This window comes from Amblyraja radiata, chromosome 4, assembly GCF_010909765.2.
Source record: "Amblyraja radiata isolate CabotCenter1 chromosome 4, sAmbRad1.1.pri, whole genome shotgun sequence".
NCBI lineage: Eukaryota > Metazoa > Chordata > Chondrichthyes > Rajiformes > Rajidae > Amblyraja > Amblyraja radiata.
The window spans coordinates 57615303-57639611 of record NC_045959.1 but is presented as its reverse complement, the minus strand read 5'-3'; the positions used below and the strand labels follow the sequence as shown (position 1 = coordinate 57639611).

Sequence of the window (24309 nt, the reverse complement as noted above, 5' to 3'; positions counted from 1 at the left end):
TACTACATTCTAAGTGTAGGAAAATTCAAGTAGGAAAACGGTACAATCACACAGAGTAATACAGAGGGAGAAAAGCCACATAAATCACTGGTATCACACAAATGACATTCAATTACAACAACATTTACAAAACAACTTAGGCAGGTAAATGGATAGAAAAGGTTTAGAGGGATCTGGGCCAAACACAGGCAGTGTAGATGGGCACCATGGTCACTCGGGCCGAAGGGCCTGATTCCGTGCGGTATGACTAATTGTCTGACTATATATTAGACTGCACCCAATACTCCATACAGTGTAGACTTCAGTAATCCTGCAGTTTTTATGCAGTCTTTTTCTACATTTATATAGGATTATCCGGCATTGCAATTTTTACCTTAGAAGTTACTTTATCCCAACACTGTCCCACTCTGCACAGAGTAACACATGTATCACAAACAACATAATGCTATAGAAAGCATTTTATCAGGCTGTATCACGGCACGTTTTGGGAACAGCTTCATCCAAGACCGCAAGAAATTGCAGCGAATTGTGGACGTAGCCCAGACCATCACACAAACCAACCTCCCTTCCATTGATTCCATTTACATCTCACACTGCACGGCAAGGCCACCAGAGTAGTCAAGGACCAATCTCACCCTGGTCACTCCCTCTTCTGCCCTCTCATCAGGCAAGAGGTACAGAAGTGTAAAAACCCACACCTTCAGATTCAGGGACAGTTTCTTCCCAGCTGTTAAGGGCCTGTCCCACTGTACGAGGTACAAGAGCTCTTCCGAGTTAAAAAAAAAATCAAACTCGTGGTAAGTACGTAGAATGTACGTAGCGGGTACGTCGGAGCTCGGAACGTCTCTTAACGGCTCGTAACGCTAACGGCAGGTACTCGGGAAACGCGGTAAGCTCGTGAAAATTTTTCAACATGTTGAAAAATGTCCACAAGAGCCCCGAGTACCTACGAGCGGCTATTGCCGTCATTCTCCGAGTTCGAATCAGGAGAAACTCGGGAGAACTCTTGAATTACCTCGTACAGTGGGACAGGTCCTTTATCAGGCAACTGAACCACCCTCTTGCCAAGTAAGAGCAATCCTAGAGCTACCATCCACCTCATTGGAGACCCTCGGCCTATCTTTAGTCGGTCTTTACCTTGCACTAAACATTATTCCCTTTATCCTGTATCTGTACTCTGTGGACAGCTCAATTGTAATCATGTATAGTCTGACTGGTTTGCATGCAACAAAAGGCTTTTCACTCGGTAAACATGACAATAAATAAATAAACTAAACTCAATACTTCCTGTTAAACAATTGGCCAGGAATCTTGGAGTAAAATCTCCTGGAAATTTTCACAGGGTGCAGTTTAAATCTCAGTAAGCCAACCTGATCAGACAGAAATCTTAAGAATGTGTGGGAACTGCAGATGCTGACTTAAACCGAAGATAGACACAGAAACTAGAGCCATTTAGCGGGTCTGACAGCATCTCTGGAGAAAAGGAATAGGTGATGTTTCGGGTCGAGACTTCAAATCTTCAAAGGAACACACTGCAGGTCTTTGGATGAAAATCAAAGTCGCCCGAATGACTGGAGCTCTTCAGTTAAATTTGCTGCACCTTGCTACGAATCGCGAGCATGCTGCCATTTAAAGGATCCCGTGCATATGTTTCCCGACAGAGTTTCCCCTGTCTCCGCGAGCTGATAACACTCTGCTGTTTGTTCCTACCGTCCGATCCACACAGGTACCCAGGTGCACAGCGGGGAAAATGCAGCCAGCAGCACACAAACAGCTCCCACATCAATCAGGTAATGGGTTGGAGTAACTCAACAGCACGTGATTAAGACACACCCACCTTTCATCAAACAGAAACCACACACGCACTGTGCACGACGAACAGAACTGCAGTGGCACAAACAATCTGAACCCTTTTCCCAGGGAGGCAAGATCAAATACTAGAGGGTATAGCTTTAAAGTGAGAGAGGCAAAGCTTAAAAGAGATGTCCAAGGCAAGTTTTAGAATGCAGCACAGCTCAAGAACAGTGTTGCATCTGCCATGATTGAATGGCGGAGTAGACTCGATGGGTCGAATGGCCTAATGCTGCTCCTATGACATGAATTTTCTGCACTATCTATGATTCGGCCGATTTTCATGTTTGCTGCTAACTTACTAATCATACCACCAACATTCTCATCCAAGGATTTATATACAGGAAAAACAACAAGGACAGATGTAAAGTGCTGGAGTAACTCGGCGCAAAGTTGAAAGGAGATCTTCAGGGCAAGTTTTCTAACTACAATGGACATAGATTTTTCTTGATTATCCTTCCTTTTTTAAATAGTTGTAGAACATAATAATAATAATAATAATAATAAATTTTATTTATTGGGCGCCTTTCAGACATCTCAAGGACACCTTACATAGGTTAACAGGAAATATAAACATATAATCAGAATAAAATAAATAATAAAGACATCATAGAAACATAGAAATTAGGTGCAGGAGTAGGCCATTCGGCCCTTCGAGCCTGCACCGCCATTCAATATGATCATGGCTGATCATCCAACTCAGTATCCCGTACCTGCCTTCTCTCCATACCCTCTGATCCCCTTAGCCACAAGGGCCACATCTAACTCCCTCTTAAATATAGCCAATGAACTGGCCTCGACTACCCTCTGTGGCAGAGAGTTCCAGAGATTCACCACTCTCTGTGTGAAAAAAGTTCTTCTCATCTCGGTTTTAAAGGATTTCCCCCTTATCCTTAAGCTGTGACCCCTTGTCCTGGACTCCCCCAACATCGGGAGCAATCTTCCTGCATCTAGCCTGTCCAACCCCTTAAGAATTTTATAAGTTTCTATAAGATCCCCTCTCAATCTCCTAAATTCTAGAGAGTATAAACCAAGTCTATCCAGTCTTTCTTCATAAGACAGTCCTGACATCCCAGGAATCAGTCTGGTGAACCTTCTCTGCACTCCCTCTAGGGCAATAATGTCCTTCCTCAGATTTGGAGACCAAAACTGTACGCAATACTCCAGGTGTGGTCTCACCAAGACCCTGTACAACTGCAGTAGAACCTCCCTGCTCCTATACTCAAATTCTTTTGCTATGAAAGCTAACATACCATTCGCTTTCTTCACTGCCTGCTGCACCTGCATGCCTACTTTCAATGACTGGTGTACCATGACACCCAGGTCTCGCTGCATCTCCCCTTTTCCTAGTCGGCCACCATTTAGATAATAGTCTGCTTTCCTGTTTTTTGCCACCAAAATGGATAACCTCACATTTATCCACATTATACTGCATCTGCCAAATATTTGCCCACTCACCCAGCCTATCCAAGTCACCTTGCAGTCTCCTAGCATCCTCCTCACAGCTAACACTGCCCCCCAGCTTAGTGTCATCCGCAAACTTGGAGATATTGCCTTCAATTCCCTCATCCAGATCATTAATATATATTGTAAATAGCTGGGGTCCCAGCACTGAGCCTTGCGGTACCCCACTAGTCACTGCCTGCCATTGTGAAAAGGACCCGTTTACTCCTACTCTTTGCTTCCTGTTTGCCAGCCAGTTCTCTATCCACATCAATACTGAACCCCCAATGCCGTGTGCTTTAAGTTTGTAAACTAATCTCTTATGTGGGACCTTGTCGAAAGCCTTCTGGAAGTCCAGATACACCACATCCACTGGTTCTCCCCTATCCACGCTACTAGTTACATCCTCGAAAAATTCTATAAGATTCGTCAGACATGATTTACCTTTTGTAAATCCATGCTGACTTTGTCCAATGATTTCACCACTTTCCAAATGTGCTGCTATCCCATCTTTAATAACTGACTCTAGTAGTTTCCCCACTACCGATGTTAGACTAACTGGTCTGTAATTCCCCGTTTTCTCTCTCCCTCCCTTCTTAAAAAGTGGGGTTACGTTTGCTACCCGCCAATCCTCAGGAACTACTCCAGAATCTAAAGAGTTTTGAAAGATTACAGAAAAACATCACAGAAACACAAATTAAAAACAGAATTCAGTCCAAAAACAAAAATCAAAAACACAATGTGAAGAGAGAACAGCGGCAGCTAAAGCGCGCCAGCGTCCACTCTCCCTTCACGGCAGCCATCTTGGACAAAGACTAACAGGATTACCTTAGACAAAAAATCATCCCCCCACAATGAATACCACTGTGGGGGAAGGCACAATGTCCAGTCCCTATCCCAAGTTCACCCCATAGTCAGGCCTATTGAGGCCACCGCAATTGCCTCTACGGAGGCCCGATGTTCATGGCCGTTCTCACCGGGTGGTCTTGCCCCGGCGTCGGGAAAGTCCTCTCAGCGGCTGGGCCACCTGGAACGGCCGCTATCTAGCTGGAGACCGCGGCTTCCGAAGCCGACAAGGCCGCGCCGGTTTGGAGCTCCCAGGCTCCCGATGTTGAAAACGGCGCCGCCCGATCCGCAGACTCGCAGCCCGGAGGTGTTGAACACGGCGGTCTCAGCTCACCAGAACATAAGCCAGTATAGTGCAAGATCAGGCCCTTCAGCCCGCAATTCTGTGCCAAACATTATGCCATGGCCATCGCTTAACTAGGATCAAGGAACTGCAGATGCTGGTTTACACAAAAGGACAAAAAGTGCTGGAGTAACTAAGCGGGTCAGGCAGCATCTCTGGAGAACATGGATATGTGACGTTTCAGGTCGGGACCCTACTTCAGACTGATTGTGTGGGTTGGGGTGGAAGAACATATCTGGGAGAGAGATGAGGCAGAATAAAGCACGACAGGTAATAGGTGGTCAGCAGCAAGGGGGGGTTTAAAGGGAAGGTGGTTGGTAAAAAGGCTGGAGATGAGATCAGATGTGAGACAGGCAGCTGGAGGAGGGTGGCACGGTGGTGTCCCACAGCACCAGAGACCCGGGTTCGATCCCGACGTCGGGTGCAGTCTGTACGGAGCTTGTACGTTCTCCCTGTGACCACGTGGGTTTTCTCTGGGTGCTCTGGTTTCCTCCCACACTCCAAAGACATGCACATTAGTAGGTTAATTGGTCTCTGTAAATTGGAAGAGTGGGATAACATAGAACTAGTGTATGGGTGTTCATCGGTCGGCGTGAACTCAGTGGGCCAAAGGGCCAGATTCCAGGCTGTACCTCTACATTAAAAAAAACTAGTTTCAAGTTGAGAAGCCAAAGGAAAGAATGTCGGGGGAGGGGGAAGAGGAGAAATAGATGCCATTCCATATCGGGTGATGCCTCACTCTCCCTTTTCTTCCCCACACCTCCCCCCTCTACCCTGCCCCTCCTCCCCTGGCCCCACCTAGACACACCCAGGGGTGGGGATGGAGGCAGATGCGATAGTGGTGTTCAAGGGGATTTGAGATAGGCACATGGATATGCAGGGAATGGAGGAATGTGGATCACGTGCAGGCAGGCAGAGGAGATGAGTTTAATTCAGCATCGTGTTCAACACAGACATTGTGGGTCCAAGGGCCTGTTCTTGTGCTGTACTGTTACCAACTCCTCCATCACTGTAGTTAGAGCAGTCGAGATATAATAAGCAACAATAACAGGATGAGTAAGGGTCTGAAGAAGGGTTTCGGCCCGAAACGTTGCTTATTTCCTTCGTTCCACAGATGCTGCCGCACCCGCTGAGTTTCTCCAGCACTTTTGTCTACCACAGGATTTAAAGACGGATTTGATTTTTTTGGCCTTCCATCACAGCAATGTGATGGATGTTTATGTAAATTGTGTTGTGTCTTGGGTCTATTTGTTTGTAATGTATGGCTGCAGAAACAGCATTTTGTTTGGACCTCAAGGGGTCCAAATGACAATAAATTGAATTGTATTGAATTGTATTGTATAATTGTATTGTATTTACAAACGGACGCCTCTTTGAAAAATCCAAGGGGGTCTCAAACAGAAATTATACAACATTTGAAAATGAAAGCATATTAACCATGTATGAACTATAATCTTCCTCATTAGTTTAGTCTAGTTTAGAGACCCAGGCCCTTCAGCCTACCGAGTCTGCAACGGCCACCGATCCTTGCATACCAGCACTATCCTACACACTAGAAACAATTTACATGTTTTACAGAAGCCAATTAACCTACAAACCTGTTCGTCTTTGGAGTGCGAGAGGAAACAGGAGATCCCAGGGAAAACCCACGCGGTCTCAGGGAGAACGTACAAACTCCATACAGACAGCACCCGTAGTCAGGATTGAACCTGGGTCGGATTAGGACCCTTCTTCAGTCGAAGTGGAGTAGGGAGGGGGAGAAAGCTGGATCAGTCTGAAGGAGGGTCCCAACCCAAAACATCAACTGTCCATTTCCCTTCACAGGTGCTGCATGACTTGCTGAGTTCCTCCAGCACTTTGTGGCTTGCTCAAGATAAAATGTCATTATTTTAATTTTGTTAATACAGCGTGGAAACAGGCCCTTCGGCCCACCAAGTCCACGCTGACCAACGATTTCCCCATACACTAGCACTATCCAACACACTAGGGACAATTTATAGCCAATTAACCTACAAACCCACACGTCTTTGGCGTGTGGGAGGAAAACCCAGAGAAAACCCACACGGTCACATGGAGAGGGTACAAACTCTTGTCAGACAGCACCCATACTCAGGATCGAACCTGGGTCTCTGGAGCTATGAAGCAACAGCTCTACTGCTGTGCCTCTGCTTCCTAACCATCTCCTCCACCACAGAGATATCAAGCAGTCTCTCGTCAGTCCCTAAATTCAATGTTATTTCTTTTTTGTTTTGAGGAAGTTATGCATAAATGATCTTTGGTAATTCAGATGGTGATGGATGTATGGAATGAGCTGCCAGCGGAAAGATTTGAGGCAGATACTAGCCTGAAGAAGGGTCTTGACCTGAAACATGGGCCAAATTGGTCGGCATGGGCAAGTTGGGCCGAAGGGCCTATTTCCGTGCTGTATGACACTGTAACTAATTATTAAATCACCCAGAAACCACAGAGTTGCAAAATATTGATAATAAATACAAAATACTGTAGATGTAGCAATGCTATCTTACACCGGATGAGCGTTTGTACATTTTCACAGATGTCCTTGCAAAGATATCATCGCATATTTGTTTAGTTTAATTTAGTTTAGAGATACAGTGCGGAACCAGGCCACTTTGACCCACCAAGTTCGTGCCGACCAGCGATCACCCGTACGCTAGTTCTATCCAACATTCTTGGGACAATTTACAGAAGATAATTAACCTGCATGTCTTTGGAGTGTGGCAGAAAACCGGAGCACCCGGTGAAAACCAACACGGTCTCAGGAAGAACATGCAAATTCCACACAGACAGCACGAGGTCAGGGTCGAACCCGGGTGTCTGGCGCTGTGAGGCAGCAGCGTGACCCGCTGCGCACTGTGCTGCTTTAAATCTTTATCCTTTCACCACAACACAATCGTTTAATTAAACTTTACCTCCAACTATTCCCAACAAAGATACTTGCATTCTTGTAGCAACTTGCACATCCCTTTGGGGCCAACCCAAGGCCCTTGACGACCACACGAATTTGCCTGTACTGCTGTCACCGCGGCAACGCACTCGAGAGCACCAACGGATGCAAAGGTTATCGAGAAGCAGCAAACCGTCACAGGGAAGTAGCAGAACCAGGATCACGACAAGCCCCAGATAACGTCCTGCACTCACATCTTACCCACACTAATGTCGATCAGCACCGCACCGTGCCCTTCCCCAGAGGGGAGGCAGCATCTCGTGTACCCGTCTGGGAAAGAGGCCCACAGATCACCCTGTGGCAGCGGCCAGCACCAAACTCCTCACTCTCACACTACTGGCTCATCCAGATCCAGAACCCTGGTCTCAAAAGAGGAACGAGACAGAGAGAGAGAGAGAGAGAGAGAGAGAGAGAGAGAGAGAGCGAGAGAGAGAGAGAGAGAGATGAGACAGAATCAGAGAGAAAATGAGAAATGAGGGGGAGAGAGAGACAGACAGACAGAGAGACAGACAGACACAGAGAGAGACAGACACAGAGAGAGAGACAGAGACAGAGACAGAGACAGAGACAGAGACAGAGACAGAGACAGAGACAGAGACAGAGACAGAGACAGAGACAGAGACAGAGACAGAGACAGAGACAGAGACAGAGACAGAGACAGAGACAGAGACAGAGACAGAGACAGAGACAGAGACAGAGACAGAGAGAGAGAGAGAGAGAGAGAGAGAGAGAGAGAGAGAGAGAGAGAGAGAGAGAGAGAGAGAGAGAGAGAGAGAGAGAGAGGGTGCGAGAGAGGCGTGAGAAAGAGAGAGAGAGAGGCAGAGAGTGAGGCAGAGAGTGAGGGGAGAGAGAAATAAAAGGGGGAGAGAGAGAGAGAACGAAGAGAGAGAGAAAGAAAAAGAGAGAAAAAACCAGCAAGCCAAAAGCAAAAATAGTAAAAAAACAGAAATAGTATGCTGGAAAGACAAGGCATCATCTGTGGATAGAGAGTGCATGGTGCATAGAGTCAGGGGATAGGGTGGGAGGTGGAGGGGAAGGTGAAAGAAGTAAAGTTTAATTAAACGATTGTGTTGTGGTGAAAGGATAAAGACTTTGTGTCTGTCTTCAGTAGGCACCAGGAACCACGCAGTTATGCCCCTGTCCCACTTAGGAAACCTGAACGGAAACCTGAACGGAAACCTCTGGAGACTTTGCACCCCACCCAAGGTTTCCGTGTGGTTCCCGGAGGTTTTTGTCTGTCTCCCTACCTGCAACCTCCGGCAACCACCTGCAACCTCCGGGAACCGCACGTAAACCGTGGGTGGGTCCCAAAGTCTCCAGAGGTTTCCGTTCAGGTTTCCTAAGTGGGACAGGGGCATTACTTTACACACACCGAGTATTTCATTGTAAAGTAGGGTGAATGTCCAAGCTAATATAAGCAACAGGACTGGCTGGGAAGGGGCATCTTGGTCGCCATAGATGAGTTGGGCTGAAGGGCCTGTTTCTGTGCAGTATGACTGTACTTCAGTGACACGCGCACACACACACACACACAAAGACAATACCAACCACTTCTTGTTTCCCCAGTAGAGAGATGCAGTCGTTCAGGGCTCCAGCCACGGCCCGCGAACACTCGGTGACGTCCTTCACCTTCTGCAACACTTGAGGGTACGGTCCTGCAACACAGAACGCGATGTTCAGTTCTAGTTTAGGAAGGAACTGCAGATGCTGGTTTACACCGAAGATAGATTCAAAAAGTGCTGGAGTAACTCAGTGCATCATGCAGCATCACTGGAGAACATGCAGGGGTGGCGTTATGGGTCGGGATCCTTCTTCAGACTCCATCATCTCTGGAGATAAGCAATAGGAATTCAGGGTCTGAAGAAGGGTTCCAACCCTGAAACGCCGCCCATCCTTCTTCTCCAGAGATTTTCAGCTTTATCTTCGTTTAGAGATCCAGCATGGAAACAGACCATTCGGCTCACTGGGTCCACACACCGACCAGCGATCAACCGATCACACTAGTCCTATTTTATCCCACTTTCTCATCCACTCCCTGCACACTAGGGACAATTTACAGAGGCCAATTAACCTACAAATCCGTACGTCTTTGGGAGTGTGGGAGGAAACCGGAGCACCTGGAGGAAACCCACGTGGTCACAGGGAGAACGTACAAACGTACACAACACAGGCAGCACCCGAGGTTGGGATCAAACCGGGGTTTCCCGGTGCTTTTGTACATTTTCAAAGAACTATGTACCCACATCCCTCTGCTCTGCTACACTCCCCAGAGCCCTGCCTTCAAATCTAATGTAGGGTCACGGCCTGAAACATTGACAATTCTTTTCCCCGCTCTGATACTGCAGAGTTCCTCCAACAGTTTGCAACACAAAGCGCTGGTGTAACTCAGACCAGCAGCAAGCTCCTGACCCAAAACATCGTCAGTCCACCTCCATTTCCCCTCAAAGATGCTGCCTGACCCGCTGCGTTCCTCCAGCACTTTGTTTTTAGGGAAAACAAAATGATGGCTTAAATTCAGAAATGTTACCAACAGGAAAGAGAATATCTTGGAAATATGTGGAGTATAAAATGTAATTGTCTATCCCTCAGGCACGTCGGCACAATGGCGCAGCAGTAGAGCCACTGACTCACAGCCCGAGACCTGGGTTCCATCCTGACCCCGGGAGCTGTCTGTGCATGGAGTTTGTACGTTTTCCCTGTGATTGTGTGGGTTTCCTCCGGGTGCTCCGGTTTCCTCCCACATCCAAAAGACGTGCACGTTTGTAGGTTAATTAGCCCGCTGTAAATGTTCCCCTAGTATGTAGGGAGTGGATGAGAAAATGGGATAGCATAGAACTATTGTGAATGGGTGACCGATAGTTGGCTGAAGGGCCTGTTTCCAGGCTAGATCTCTAAAACAGCATCCTGAAAGATGGGTACAAAACTTTCCCAACAACACATCTAACACAGTGAGTTACAGCAGAGATCTCAGCTTCAGATTAATTCTTAATTAGATGATCCCATCAGAAGATGAAAGGACTTTTATCCTGATTTAAGATTTGTACGTCAGCATTTGAATTAGTTTAAAGCAGTGGTCATTTTATACGCAGGAGGAGGGGAACTTTGTGGAACTGATGCACTTCACTGTTGAGAACTATATTTTTCACACAGAGAGTGGTGAATCTCTGGAATTCTCTGCCACAGAAGGTAGTTGAGGCCAGTTCATTGGCTATATTTAAGAGGGAGTTAGATGTGGCCCTTGTGGCTAAAGGGATCAGGGGGTATGGAGAGAAGGCAGGTACAGGATACTGAGTTGGATGATCAGCCATGATCATATTGAATGGCGGTGCAGGCTCGAAGGGCCGAATGGCCTACTCCTGCACCTAATTATATGTTTCTATGTTTCTATATTCTGCATTCTGTACCTTCCCCTTTGCTCGACTTAATATATTAGAGTTTAACTTGATTGCATTTATGTATAGTATCTAGAGTTCTAGAATCATAGTCATACAGGCCCAACTTGCCCACACCGACCAACGCCCCATCTACATTAGTCCCACCTGCCTGCATTTGGCCCATATCCCTCTAAACCTGTCCTATCTACCTGTCTAATTGCTCCTTGGACGTTGCGATAGTCCCTGCCTCAACTATCTCCTCCAACAGTTTGTTTCATAAACCTTTGTGTGAAAACGTTACTCCTCAGATTCCTAATTGGATAGCATGCAAAACAAAGCATTTCACTGTGCCTCAGTACACGTGACCGAAACGTAAAACTAATCATAATCATCGCCTCAGAAGATGTGACCTGGATGTTCAACTCAAATTACGGCGCAAAATGACGTGGAAAGTTTTTATTTTACACAGAGGGTGGTAGGTGCCCGGAATGCACTGCCAGAGGTGGTGGTGGAGGCAGATATGTTAGTGGCGTTGAGGCTTTTAGATAGGCACTTGGATATGCAGGGAATAGAAGAATGGACTAATAGTGAAAAGCCTGGATAGAGTGGATGTGGAGAAGATGTTTCCACTAGTGGGAGAGTTAGGAACAGAGGCCACAGTCTCAGAATAAAATGTTGTCCCTTAAGAAAGGAGATGAAGAGAAATTTCTTTAATCAGAGGGTGGTGAATCTGTGGAATTCATTGCCGCAGACGGCTGTGGAGGCCAAGTCAATGGATATTTTCTAAGGCGTAGATTGACGGATTCTAGATCAGGATGGGTGTTGGGGGATATGGGGAGAAGGCAGGAGAATGGGGCTTGGTTTGGGAAAGATAGATCAGCCATGATTGAATGGCAGAGTAGATTTGATGGGCCGAATGGCCTACTTCTGCTCCTGGAACTTATATGGATCGTGGTCAGCAGAGAAATGGTGGGCCAAAGGGCCTCTTCCTGTGCTGTTCTGTTCTATGTTCTAAAACTGGACAGCACGGTGGCGCAGTGGTAGAGCCACTACCTTACAGCGCCAGAGACCCGGGTTCGACCCTGACCTCGGGTGCTGTCTGTACAGAGTTTGCACGTTCTCACTGTGACCACGCGGGTTTCTCCGGATGCTCAGATTTCCTCCCACGTCGCAAAGGCGTGCAGTTTTGTAGGTTAATCAGTCCTCTGTAATCTGCCCCTAGTGTGTAGGTGGTGGACGAGAAAGGGGTATAACATAGTAACATAGAGCTAGTGTGGGTGGGCGATCAGTGGACGGCGTGGTCTTGGTGGGCCGAAGGGCCTGTTTCCATGCTGTATCTCCAAACCAAAGTGAACTAGAGTGTGGTGTATCTGTGTCTGGTGAGCAGAGGATCTATTGATGTTCTCAGCATTGTAGCGCAAACAGTTCCAGAGATAAAGTCCAATGTCCACAATGGGGTAGAGGTGAATCGGACAGTACCCCAGCACCTCTGCAGCCATTAGATTTTATAATACTGACCGCTAGGCTGTATGGGGATGCTTTGCATTTTTAATAGTTCATTATTGGGTCTTTTTAAGTATTTATTGCTTTCAGGTATTGTCCATATTGTATTTTATGTATTTTTTGTCTGCTTTCATTCTGAATGTGTGGGTTGTTGGTTGTTGGCTTCTGGACATCTGAATTTCCCTGAGGGGATCAATAAAGTATTTAATATTATTATTAGGGAAGGACCGTTCAGAAGCCTGATAGCAGAGGGGAAGAAGCTGATAGGAGCGGGGAGAAGAAATCATCTGGTGGGACAAATCTTTGATTTTGTTGGCTGCATCTCTGGAGACAGAGGGATGGTTTCTTTTCAAGATGCAGGGTTTTTACAGGTATATAGGGTGGTTAAGGAGAGCTGTATAATGGCCTTCATCTATCAGCGTATTGCGTATAAAGTTGGTATGTTATGTTACAGTTGTTCAAGATATTGGTGAGGCCATTGAGGATAAATGGGGATACTGTGGATAGGGTGAGCTGCTTTAAATACCTGGGAGTCCACATCTCTGAGGATATGACATGGACATCACACGCAGCAGCACTCGTGAGTAAGGCAAGGCAGCGCCTTTACCACCTCAGGCAATTGAGGAAATTCAGAGTGTCTCCGAGGATCCTCCAGTGCTTCTACTCAGCGGCTGTGGAAAGCATCTTGTCCGGAAATATTACCATCTGGTTTGGGAATTGCTCTGCCCAGGACAAGAAGGCTCTGCAGAGAGTAGTGCGTTCAGCCAAACGCACTATGGGAACTTCACTCGCCCCTCTGCAGGAACTATACATCAGGAGGTGCAACTCCAGAGCCAATAAAATCATGGGAGACCCCTTCCACCCCAGCAGCGGACTGTTCCAGCTGCTACGGACAGGCAAACGCCTCCGTTACCATGTTGTGAAAACGGAGAGGTTGAGAAGAAGCTTCTTCCCAGAGGCCATTAGGACTGTAAACTCCTATCTCACCACGGGCTAACTTTACTGTACCACTCTACTGCTTTTTTTTTTTTAAATGGCTGTTTTTTTTCCCTTTTTCCTTCCGCCCACAATATTTAATATGAAAAAGAATATGTGATTCTATTCCATTCAGTTTGTAGTTTGTTTGTTTGTTTGTCTTTTTGCACAAAGTCCGCGAGCATTGCCACTTTTCATTTCACTGCACATCTCGTATGTCTATGTGATGAATAAACTTGACTTGACTTGACTTGAGGCCACATTTGGAGCATTGTGTTAAATCTTGGTCTCCCTGTTATAGGAAAGATGCTGTCAAGCTGGAAAGGATGTAGAGAAGATTTACGAGGATGTTGCAAGACTCGAGGGCCTGAACTATAGGGAGAAGTTAGGCAGGCTGGGATGTCTTTGATTACGTTGGCTTTGATCTGCAGTGTTTTGTGTCTCCAAAGTTTAAGTGCAGTTGTGAACGAGATTCCTACCTTTCGTAGCCTCCGGACCTCCGACCAAACTCAGCAAATTGGAAACTTCCTTGTCGAGTTTCTGTTGGCAGCTTTGCACCGTCTGTGGGGAGAAGGCGAGAGGACGAACATCAATGTACAAAGTTGCGGCATCTCCTGGCGAGCGCCGCAGAGCCGTCACGAGCGGCTGTCAAGGCCGGGCCCCATAGTAGTTGCAGGAGGTCGGATGGGGACAGGCCATCGAGAACAAAGAGCGACCAGCTTGAGAGGGGGGGGGGGGGGGGCGTTGAGATAACAGAGCGACTGGTTCTTTAGGGGGGGCGCCGAGAGAACAAAGAAGGACCATTGGGGACTAAATGGAACACTCTGTAATGTTGTCGCCCCCCCTGTACGTGGCGACTCTTTGCATAATTTGTGCATGGTTTGCAAAACAAAGAATTTCACTGTGACATGTCACATGTGATAATAAACTATCATTCATTCAAGTGCTGGAGTAACTCTGCTGGTCTGAAGTCTGAAGAAGACCCAAAATGTCACCTATCCATGTTCTCCAGGGATGCTCCCTGACCCGCCGAGTTTTTGTGTAAACCAACATCAGCAGTTCATCATTTCCAGATAAGAGATGGTCTTGGCACCTTGTTCAGCACAGCCCTTGTGGGCCGAAGGGCCTGTTCTTGTGCTGTGCTTTGTTCTAAAACTTGCACCGGTTGCCCCTCTCCCATTAAAGCTAGGCCCTCTAGTATTTGATCTTTCCAGCCTGTGTAAAAGGTTCTGACTGTCTACCCTATCTCTGCTAACCTCTGCTATCTACCCCATCTATAAATTCCAATTCAAATGTTAAGATAGGAAGTTATTTTTAAACAATCCAGCCCTTTTTCAACACTAGTTGATGGGAGCCCTGATAGATGTGTATAAAATTATGAGAGGCATAGATGCGGTAGACAGTCAGAACATTTTTTTCAAGGTGGAAATGTCAAAGACTAGAGGGCATAGCTTTAAGGTGAGGGTGGTGGGAGCCTGGAACGCACTGCCAGGGGTGGTGGTGGAGGCAGATACGACGGGGGTGTTTAAGAGGCTTTAGATAGGCACATGGGGATGCAGGGAATGGAGGGATATGAATCATGTGCAGGAACAGATTAGTTTAACTTGGCATCACATTCGGCACAGACATTGTAGGGCGAAGGGCCAGTTCCTGCGCTGTTGTGCAAAGATCCGCTCTATAATCTTTGCTGTTGTGTGTTCTAAGTTCCCAGGAGGCAGTCAGTTGCACCACTCCAGTTGCACAGTAGAGAGAGGCAGTGAGCAGATCAGCAGCAAACTTAAAGCCCTGTCCCATGGTACGGGTTCATTCCAAGAGCTCTCCCGAGTTTAACAAAAATCAAACTCGTGGTAAGCACGGAGAATGAACGTAGCGGGTAGGTCGGAGCTCAGGGGCGTCTCTTAGCGACTCGTACCGCTAACGGCAGGTACTCGGGAAGACTCGCTAACGGCAGGTAAGCACGGGAAGACTAGTGAAGATTTTTCAACATGATGAAAAATGTCCACGAGAGCCCCGAGTACCGACGAGTGGCCATTAACGTAAATCTTCAAGCAAATCAGGGCAAACTCGGGATAGCTCTTGGAATGAACTCGTAACGTGGGACAGGGCTTTTACGGCAGAAAGCAACACCAAGGGAGAGGGGGGACTATGCGTTGTCCACGGGTGCCCTGGGGGATTTCCGGGACCGCTGGGCACCGCGGGGGGTTGAATGCATCCTTAACAAGGATTGTAACATAATTGTATAGTAGTTTATTTAGTATATTTGTTTGTCTTGTATTATGGTGGTGGGTTCTGGTTTGTTTTATTGTATTGTAAATATTATTTTTAATAATTGAATACATCTTTTGATTAAAAAAAATTAAAATAATTTAAAAAAAAAAAGAGGATCCCGACCCAAAACATTGCCTATCCAAGTCCTCCACAAATGCTGCCTGACCCGCTGAGTTACTTCAGCATTTGGTGTATTTGTGCAAGAATCACTGGGCGCCTCCTGACACGTGGTTGGGACAGATGTTGCGCAGAGAAAACTACCGGCCAACAGCTTGATGCAATGTGATGGGACTCATCTCCCAACCCAAATCCTCCTTAAAAAACAGTCAGGAAGCTGCGTAACGAGGACAACAATGCAGGGAGATTGAACACAAAAAACACGTCCCGACTCGAAACGTCACATCCAATTTTTCTAGCGATGCTACCTGACTCGCTGAGTTACTCCAGCACTTTGTGTCTATCTTCGGTATAAACAAGCATCTGTGTAGTTCCTTTCTACACCTATCCATGCAGACGATGTCTACAGCCTTGCCCTTGTTAATCGTATGGCTACCTCTTCAAACACCTCAATCAAATTTGTAAGACACGATCTCCAACATGCAAAATCATGCCTGGATCCCTAATCACCCAATGTCTATCTAAATGCAAATATATCTTATCCCTCAGAACCCTCTCCTGTATCTTATCCACCAGTGTTAGGCTCACTGGTTTGATGTTCCCAGATTTTTCTTTGCAGCCCTTGTTAAACAGAGGCACAACATTAGCCATCCTCCAGTCTTCAATTGGAAGAATGTACAGAGAATTTCTTTGCTTCTTTTATTTTACACAGAGACCATTATTTATATTCCAGGCTTCTTCATTAATTGAATTTAAATTCCCAATCTGTCACCGCAGGACTCAAACTTGTGTCTCCAACTTATTAACCCAGAATCTTGCATCTTATCGTAATAGATCCAACAGATCCAATATATCATAACAGAGCCAACAGCTCCCATAACCCAGAACAAAGACACGCTGATGCAGCAGTAACAGTCAAACAGCACAGAAACAGGCCCTTCGGCCACCTCGTTCATGCTGACCCATATGCCCCACATCCCCTTCAAAACCTTTCCTATCCATGTCCCTGATCAAATGTATTTTACTTGCTCGAGATCCTGTTGCATTTCCTGATAGCCTTCTTGACGTGTGGATCTGTAGGTTAATTTCAGAAAAGCAACATGAGCGATGACCATCAGTATCCAAGTCTCCAGGCTGGTGTAAAGTGGCACTGCCAGAATCCAGCCCAATGTAGGCAACAGACAATAGGTGCAGGAGTAGGCCATTTAGCCCTTTGAGCCAGCACCGCCATTCAATGTGATCATGGCTGATCATCCCCAATCAGTACCCCGTTCCTGCCTTCTCTCCATATCCCTTGATTCCGCTCTGTCCAGCTCTCTCTTGAAAGTATCCAGAGAATTGGTCTCCCCTGCCTTCTGAGGCAGAGAATTCCACAGACTCACAACTCTTTCTGTGAAAAAGTGTTTCCTCATCTCCGTTCTAAATGGCTTACCCCTTATTCTTAAACTGTGGCCCCTGGTTCTGGACTCCCCCAACCTGTTTCCTGCCTCTAGCGTGTCCAAACCCTTAATAATCCTATATGTTTCAATAAGATCCCCTCTCATCCTTCTAAATTACAATGTATACAAGCCCAGCCGCTCCATTCTATCAACATATGGGAATTATGGTGAACCTACGCTGCATTCCCTCAATAGCAAGAATGTCCTTCCTCAAATTGGGAGACCAAAACTGCAAACAATACTCCAGGTCTCAAAAGGGCCCTGTACAACTGCAGAAGGACCTCTTTGCTCCTATACTCAACTCCTCTTGTTATGAAGGCCAACATGCCATTCACTTTCTTCACTGCCTGCTGTAACTGCATGCTTACTTTCAGTGACTGATGAACAAGGACCCCCCGGATCCCATTGTACTTCCCCTTTTCCCAATTTGACTCCATTTAGATAATAATCTGCCTTCCTGTTTTTGCTACCAAAGTGGATAACCTCACATTTATCCACATTAAACTGCATCTGCCCACTCACCAAACCTGTCCAAGTCACAGGTCTTCACAGTTCACACTGCCACCCAGCTTTATGTCATCAGCAAATTTGCTAATGTTACTTTTAATCCCTTCATCTAAATCATTAATGTATAATTGTAAATAGCTGCGGTCCCAGCACCGAGCCTTACGGTACCTTCAGTGAATCCTGCAGGGACTCGTTGGATGGCAAATCCTCCTCTTCCTCGTAGTCACTGAGCTGGTCTTGGGAGCAGTAGTGAGTGCTGTAGGCAGAATGTTCCTCAATTGCCTGAAGCCACTTCTAGATTTAAAAAAAGGTGAAAAGCTTTTTGTTGCGAGCTAACCAGTCAGCGGAAAGACGATAAGCGATTACAATCGAATCATCCACAGTGCACAGGTCTGCTGCTGCAGTAGAGGTTTACTGAAGTGGAGCAATTGTAATGAGTGATTGCAGGTCGACTTCTGGGACCAGCACGCAGAGAGACGTCTGGCTTGGGCACCATCTTGGATCCGGATCAAGATGTGGAGGCTTTGGAGAGGGTGCAGAGGTGGTTTACCGGAATAATGCCAGGATTAGGGGCTTTCAGCTACAGGGAGAGATTGGACAGGCTGCATTGGTTTCTCTAGAATGCCGGAGATTGAGGAGAGACCTGATAGAAGTGTATAACATTATGAGAGGCATAGATAGGGTATTTAAAAAGGGGTATTTAAAGTGGAGGTACATATATTTTTGAGATCGGGGAGTTGAGCACAACAGGGAAATGGCACAGAGAGGCGGGACAGTGGCGCAGCAGGTAGAGCCGCTGCCTCACAGCTCCAGAGACACGGTCTCGATCCTGACCTCGACTGTTGACTGTGTGGAGTTTGCACATACTTCCTGTGACCAGCCGGGTGGGTTTGTAGGTTAATTGGCCTCTGTTGCTCAGTGTGTAGGGAGTGGATGGGAAAGTGGGATAACATAGAGCTGGTTTGAACGGGTGATCGATGGTTGTCGCGGATAGACAGGGGCGCAGGCAGACACACAGGGGCGCAGGCAGACACACAGGGGCTCAGACAGACACACAGGGGCTCAGACAGACACACAGGGGCTCAGACAGACACACAGGGGCTCAGGCAGACAGACAGACAGGGGCTCAGGCAGACAGACAGACAGGGGCTCAGGCAGACAGACAGACAGGGGCTCAGGCAGACAGACACACAGGGGCTCAGGCAGACAGACACACAGGGGCTCAGGCAGGCACACAGGGGCTCAGGCAGGCACACAGGGGCTCAGGCAGACAGACAGACAGGGGCTCAGGCAGACAGACAGACAGGGGCGCAGGCAGACAGACAGACAGGGGCGCAGGCAGACAGACACACATGGGCTCAGGCAGACACACAGGGGCTCAGGCAGACAGACACACAGGGGCTCAGGCAGACAGACACACAGGGGCTCAGGCAGACAGACACACAGGGGCTCAGGCAGACAGACACACAGGGGCTCAGGCAGACAGACACACAGGGGCTCAGGCAGACACACAGGGGCTCAGGCAGACAGACACACAGGGGCTCAGGCAGACAGACACACAGGGGCTCAGGCAGACAGACACACAGGGGCTCAGGCAGACAGACACACAGGGGCGCAGGCAGACAGACACACAGGGGCTCAGGCAGACACACAGGGGCTCAGGCAGACACACAGGGGCTCAGGCAGACAGACACACAGGGGCTCAGGCAGATAGACACACAGGGGCTCAGGCAGACAGACACACAGGGGCTCAGGCAGACACACAGGGGCTCAGGCAGACACACAGGGGCTCAGGCAGACAGACACACAGGGGCTCAGGCAGACACACAGGGGCTCAGACAGACACACAGGGGCTCAGGCAGACAGACACACAGGGGCTCAGGCAGACACACAGGGGCTCAGGCAGACAGACAGACAGGGGCTCAGGCAGACAGACAGACAGGGGCTCAGGCAGACAGACACACAGGGGCTCAGGCAGACACACAGGGGCTCAGGCAGACAGACAGACAGACGCGCAGGCAGGCAGACACACAGGGGCTCAGACAGACACACAGGGGCTCAGGCAGACACACAGGGGCTCAGGCAGACACACAGGGGCTCAGGCAGACACACAGGGGCTCAGGCAGACACACAGGGGCTCAGGCAGACACACAGGGGCTCAGGCAGACAGGGACGCAGACAGACAGACAAACAGATTAGAATCCCCTGATACAAACATTACTCACTTGGCTTGTACGAGTCAGTGAGTGCTTGAGATGGGCTTTGAAGATGTGGATACTGTCATCAAAGTACTTGACTGAGAAGTGTCTGTCGTCCATTCCCTTAACCTTTGGGGCGAGAAAACTTTGGCAATGAGAATCTCAGTAGCAAATGAAGTCTCCCTTCAGTTTCTCTGCCCAGATTTCTTGGGAGCGGGGATCACACTGAAATACAGCATCAAAGCAGGCCCTTCGGCCCAACACCTCCAGGCCAACCAAGATGCTGCATCTAAGCTAGTCCCAGTTGCTAGACATAAGTCATACACTACGGAAACGGCCCTTCGGCCCAACTCATCCATGCCGTCCACGATGTGTCACAATCCAAGCCCATGAAGATCTGGCCCATGATAGTGGGTTTGGGTCAGGTTGGGCCTACAGGAGCGGGGATGCAGACCTCTTGCGCCTTGAGTATTAGAAAGGCGCTATATAAATCCCATCCATTATTATTATTAGACCTCTACAGGCAGGCCAAGTACAAGCTGAGAAGAGGAATCAGAGCTGCCAAGTAAAGGTACTCTGAGAAGTTGAAGAGCAAGTTCTCAGCTAATGACTCTTCTTCAGTGTGGAAGGGCTTGCAAGAAATCACCAGCTACAAGAGGAAAGCCCCCCCCGCTCCTTGGACAATCAGCAGCTGATCTACTAACTGAATGAGTTCTACTGCACGCTCCATAGACAGAAACACAATCCCGGTACACCCTCCCCACCTCCCCCACCCACTCCTCCCCAATCACTTCACACCCACTTACAGCCGGACTCCAGTCTGCATGGACTGAGCCCTCGACCACTACCCACCCTCTCCTTGCTGCCCAACATCAGTCTGGCCACTTCTCCATCACTAACAATAGCAATTGAGGAGGTGGAAAAGCTATTCAGGAGACAGAAAAGCCGGAAATAGAATAGAATAGAATAGAATGCAATTTATTGTCATTCAAACCTGGGTTTGAACGAAATATAATTTCTACAGTTTTTTACATTACAAAACAATCCAAGACCCACACTTAACACAGTTTACATAAACATCCATCACAGTGAGTCTCCAACATCTCCTCAATGTGATGGAAGGCAAAGTCTTTATCTCTTCCCTTTGTTCCTTCTCCCGCAGTTCAGCAGTCCAACTGCAGTGTCGAGGTGAACTGGGGCTCCGATGTTAAAGCCCCCGGCGGGCGATGGTAAGTCCTGAGGCCGTTTAAGCCACGCCGGGCGATGTTAGGCCCCGGCTCCATGTCCTTTAAACTCGCGATTCCAGCGGGAGAAGTCGCCGTTGCGGAGCTCGGAAAAGCGGTCTCCCACCAGGGACCTGCGAGTTCCCGATGTTCCCATCCACCGGGTCTGCGGCCGGTGCCTCCGAACTCCAAAAGTCGGGTCGCAGCCGCTCGCCACCACAACTCTTCCCGCTTCGAAGTTGGCCAGCTCCGCGATGTCAGTTCCGCAGGCTCCGCAACTGGAGCCCTCAGGTTAGTCCTGGCCGGAGGTCGCCGCCGGCTCCACGATGTTAGGCCCAACGACATCCGAGACCCGACAGGGAATAGTCGGGTCCCCGCACAGGGAAGAGATTTAAAACAGTTTCCCCCACAGCCCCCCCCACCACCCCCCACATACACACAGCTAAAAAAATAAATAAAAACTAACTCAAGACATACATTTAACAAGACAAAAATAAAAAAGACAGACGACTGTAGTCGAGCCGCTGCCGTTAGGCGCCGCCACTCCAGGACCAGACAATGTTTCCCCCTCCACCCTCAAGCTCTGCACCGAACATCTGGCACCAGTCTACACACACACATTTTCAATCAGCCCCTGCAAACCTGTACCGTCTCTGCCTGCTTCAAAGTCTCCACTATTGTCCCTGAACCCAAAAAGGCAAGGATTACTGGTCTCAATGACTACAGACCTGTCCACTGACCTCTGTAGTCATTAAGACCCTTGAAAGGCTTGTGCAGGCCAAGCTGAAAAATATCACGGGCCCCCAGCTGGACCCTCCGCAGTTCGCATATCAGGCCTATAGAGCAATAGATGACGCAGTCAACCTAGGCCTGCACTTCAACCTCCAGCACCTAGACCGCCAGGGGACCTATGCGAGGATTCTGTTTGTTACATTCAACATCATTGAGCTAGAACTACTACACTCCAAACTTTCTGAGTTGACTGTGCCTGAACCCCTCTGTCAGTGGATCATCAACTTCCTGACAGACAGGAAGCACCATGTGAGGCTGGGAAAGCACATCTCGTACCCCGAGATCCTCAGCTGCGTACTCTCCCCTCTCTTCTACTCTCTCTACACCAATGACTACACCTCCACTGACTCCTCTGTCAAGCTTCTCAAGTTTGCGGATGACACAACCCTGATTGGACTGATCCAGGATGGGGAGGAATCTGCCTACAGACAGGAAGTGACACAGCTGGTGTCCTGGTGCCATCATAACAACCTGGAGCTCAATGCTCTTAAGACAGTGGAATTGATTGTAGACTTTCCTAAAGCTCCCCCTCCCCTCAACCCACTCACCATCAACAACACCACGGTCAAATCTGTGGAGTCTTTTAAGTTCCTGGGAACCATCATCTCTAAAGACCTTAAATGGGGGGGCCATCATTGACTCTTTTTGTGTCAAAAAGACACAACAGAGGCTGTACTTCCTGCGGCAGCTGAGGAAGCACAATCTGCCACAGGCAATGATGGTCCAATTCTATACGGCCATCGTAGAGTCTGTCCTCACCTTCTTCATCATGGTCTGGTTTGGCTCAGCCACCAAGCACGACATCCAGAGGCTGCAGCGAATCATCCGATCAGCCGAGAAGGTTGTTAGCTTCAACCTTCCCCCCATTGACGAACTGTACACTGCAAGGGCCAGGAAGCGAGCGGGTAAGATCATCTCTGACCCCTCTCACCCTGGCCACAAACTATTTGAAGCACTTCCCTCGGGAAGGCGACTCCGGACTGTCAAAGCTGCCACAGGCAGACATAAAAACAGCTTTTTTCCACGAGCACTAGCTCTACTCAATAGCAAAATGACTGTAGCCTCCTTTTGCTCTGGTATTTTATTTCATTCTTCACATGTTTAAATTATAATGTTTTATTTTTAATTGTCTACTGTATATCATGTTGTTACTCGCGAGCAAAGCACCAAGGCAAATTCTTTGTATGTATACATACTTGGCTAATAAAATGTATTCAATTCAATTCAATTCCCCGCCTGAACACTTGGGATAGGGTTGGGTTAGGCTCCGCCAGCTCAGCATCTTATCCGGGTTGGGATACATGCCTGGTATTACAGGGATGCAGCAGTTAGAGCCGCTGCCTCACAGCGCCAGAAATCCAGGTTCGATCCTGACCTCGGGTTCTGTCTGTGTGTGTGTAGTTTGCACGTTCTCCCAGTGACCGTGTGGGTTTCTTCCGGGTGCTCCGGTTCCCCCCCCAGACATACAGGTTTGTAGGTTAATTGGCCTCTGTAAATAGTCCCTAGTGTATAAGGAATGGATCAGAATTTGGGATAACGTGGTGTGAAAGGGCGATGGATGATCAGCATGGATTCGGTCGGTCGAGGGGCCTGTTTCCATGCTGTATCTAAATTTAAATTTCTTTATTTAAATTTCTTTATTTATATAGCACATTTTTAGTCAATTTGCATTGACCCCAAAGTGCTTCACATAATTACATTCACACACACAGGCAAAGGTGGGTGAAGTGTCTTGCCCAAGGACACAACGACAGTATGCACTCCAAGCGGGATTCGAACCAGCTACCTTCCGGTTGCCAGCCGAACACTTAGCCCATTGTGCCATCTGCCATCTAGAAACCAAACCAAAAACTCAAACCAAACCCTGTGCAGGAAGGAACTGCAGATAAAGCAAAGATAGGCACAAAATACTGGAGTAACTCAGCAGGTCAGATAGTATCTGGAAAGAAAAGGAATAGGTGGCGTTTCAGGTCGGAACCCGTCTTCAGACTGGATGTCACCTATTCCTTTTCTCCAGAGAGATGCCCGACCTGTTGAGTTACTCCAGCATTTTGGGTTAGTGTGAACGGGTGATCGATACTTGGCGTGGACTCAGAGAGCTGAAGTGCCTGCTTTCCATTCTGTATCACTAAACTAAAACTAAACTCAAACCATGCCCTCTTGTCTTTGACATTTCCCCACTAGGGGGAAAAAGGTATCTTCTATTATCTTGCACACTTTCTGTGCACCATGTTCAGTCCCCGTCACACCAGTGGCTTCTGGTGCAAGGTCGTCAACATGAAACATCGCCCGTCCCTCTGCCCACACACCGCGTTTGCCGACCTGCAAGCTGAAGGCCGGGGACATACCGTGCACGCAGCTTGCGTCAGGTTCTTGCAGCCCAGTCGGTGAGCCTCAGCCGTCGCCTCAGACCTGAGGTACATGGAAAGAACAGAGTTACGGCCTCCGATCAATTGGCGGGTCCA

At 48.1% G+C, this 24309-nt stretch overlaps 1 protein-coding gene across 4 annotated transcripts in view; it reads right to left on the bottom strand.

Moving 5' to 3' along the window:
• Nucleotides 1–24309, bottom strand: part of osbpl1a (oxysterol binding protein like 1A) — a 128762-nt gene that overhangs the window by 69856 nt on the left and 34597 nt on the right. For all 4 annotated transcript variants that reach the window (XM_033019514.1, XM_033019513.1, XM_033019512.1 and 1 more), the window contains exons 11-15: nucleotides 24193–24256; nucleotides 19857–19958; nucleotides 17800–17925; nucleotides 13780–13861; nucleotides 8997–9103 (exon numbers count right to left, since the gene is read on the bottom strand). In XM_033019514.1, coding sequence (XP_032875405.1) covers nucleotides 8997–9103; nucleotides 13780–13861; nucleotides 17800–17925; nucleotides 19857–19958; nucleotides 24193–24256 — 481 coding nt within the window. The remainder of the gene's footprint in view (nucleotides 1–8996; nucleotides 9104–13779; nucleotides 13862–17799; nucleotides 17926–19856; nucleotides 19959–24192; nucleotides 24257–24309) is intronic.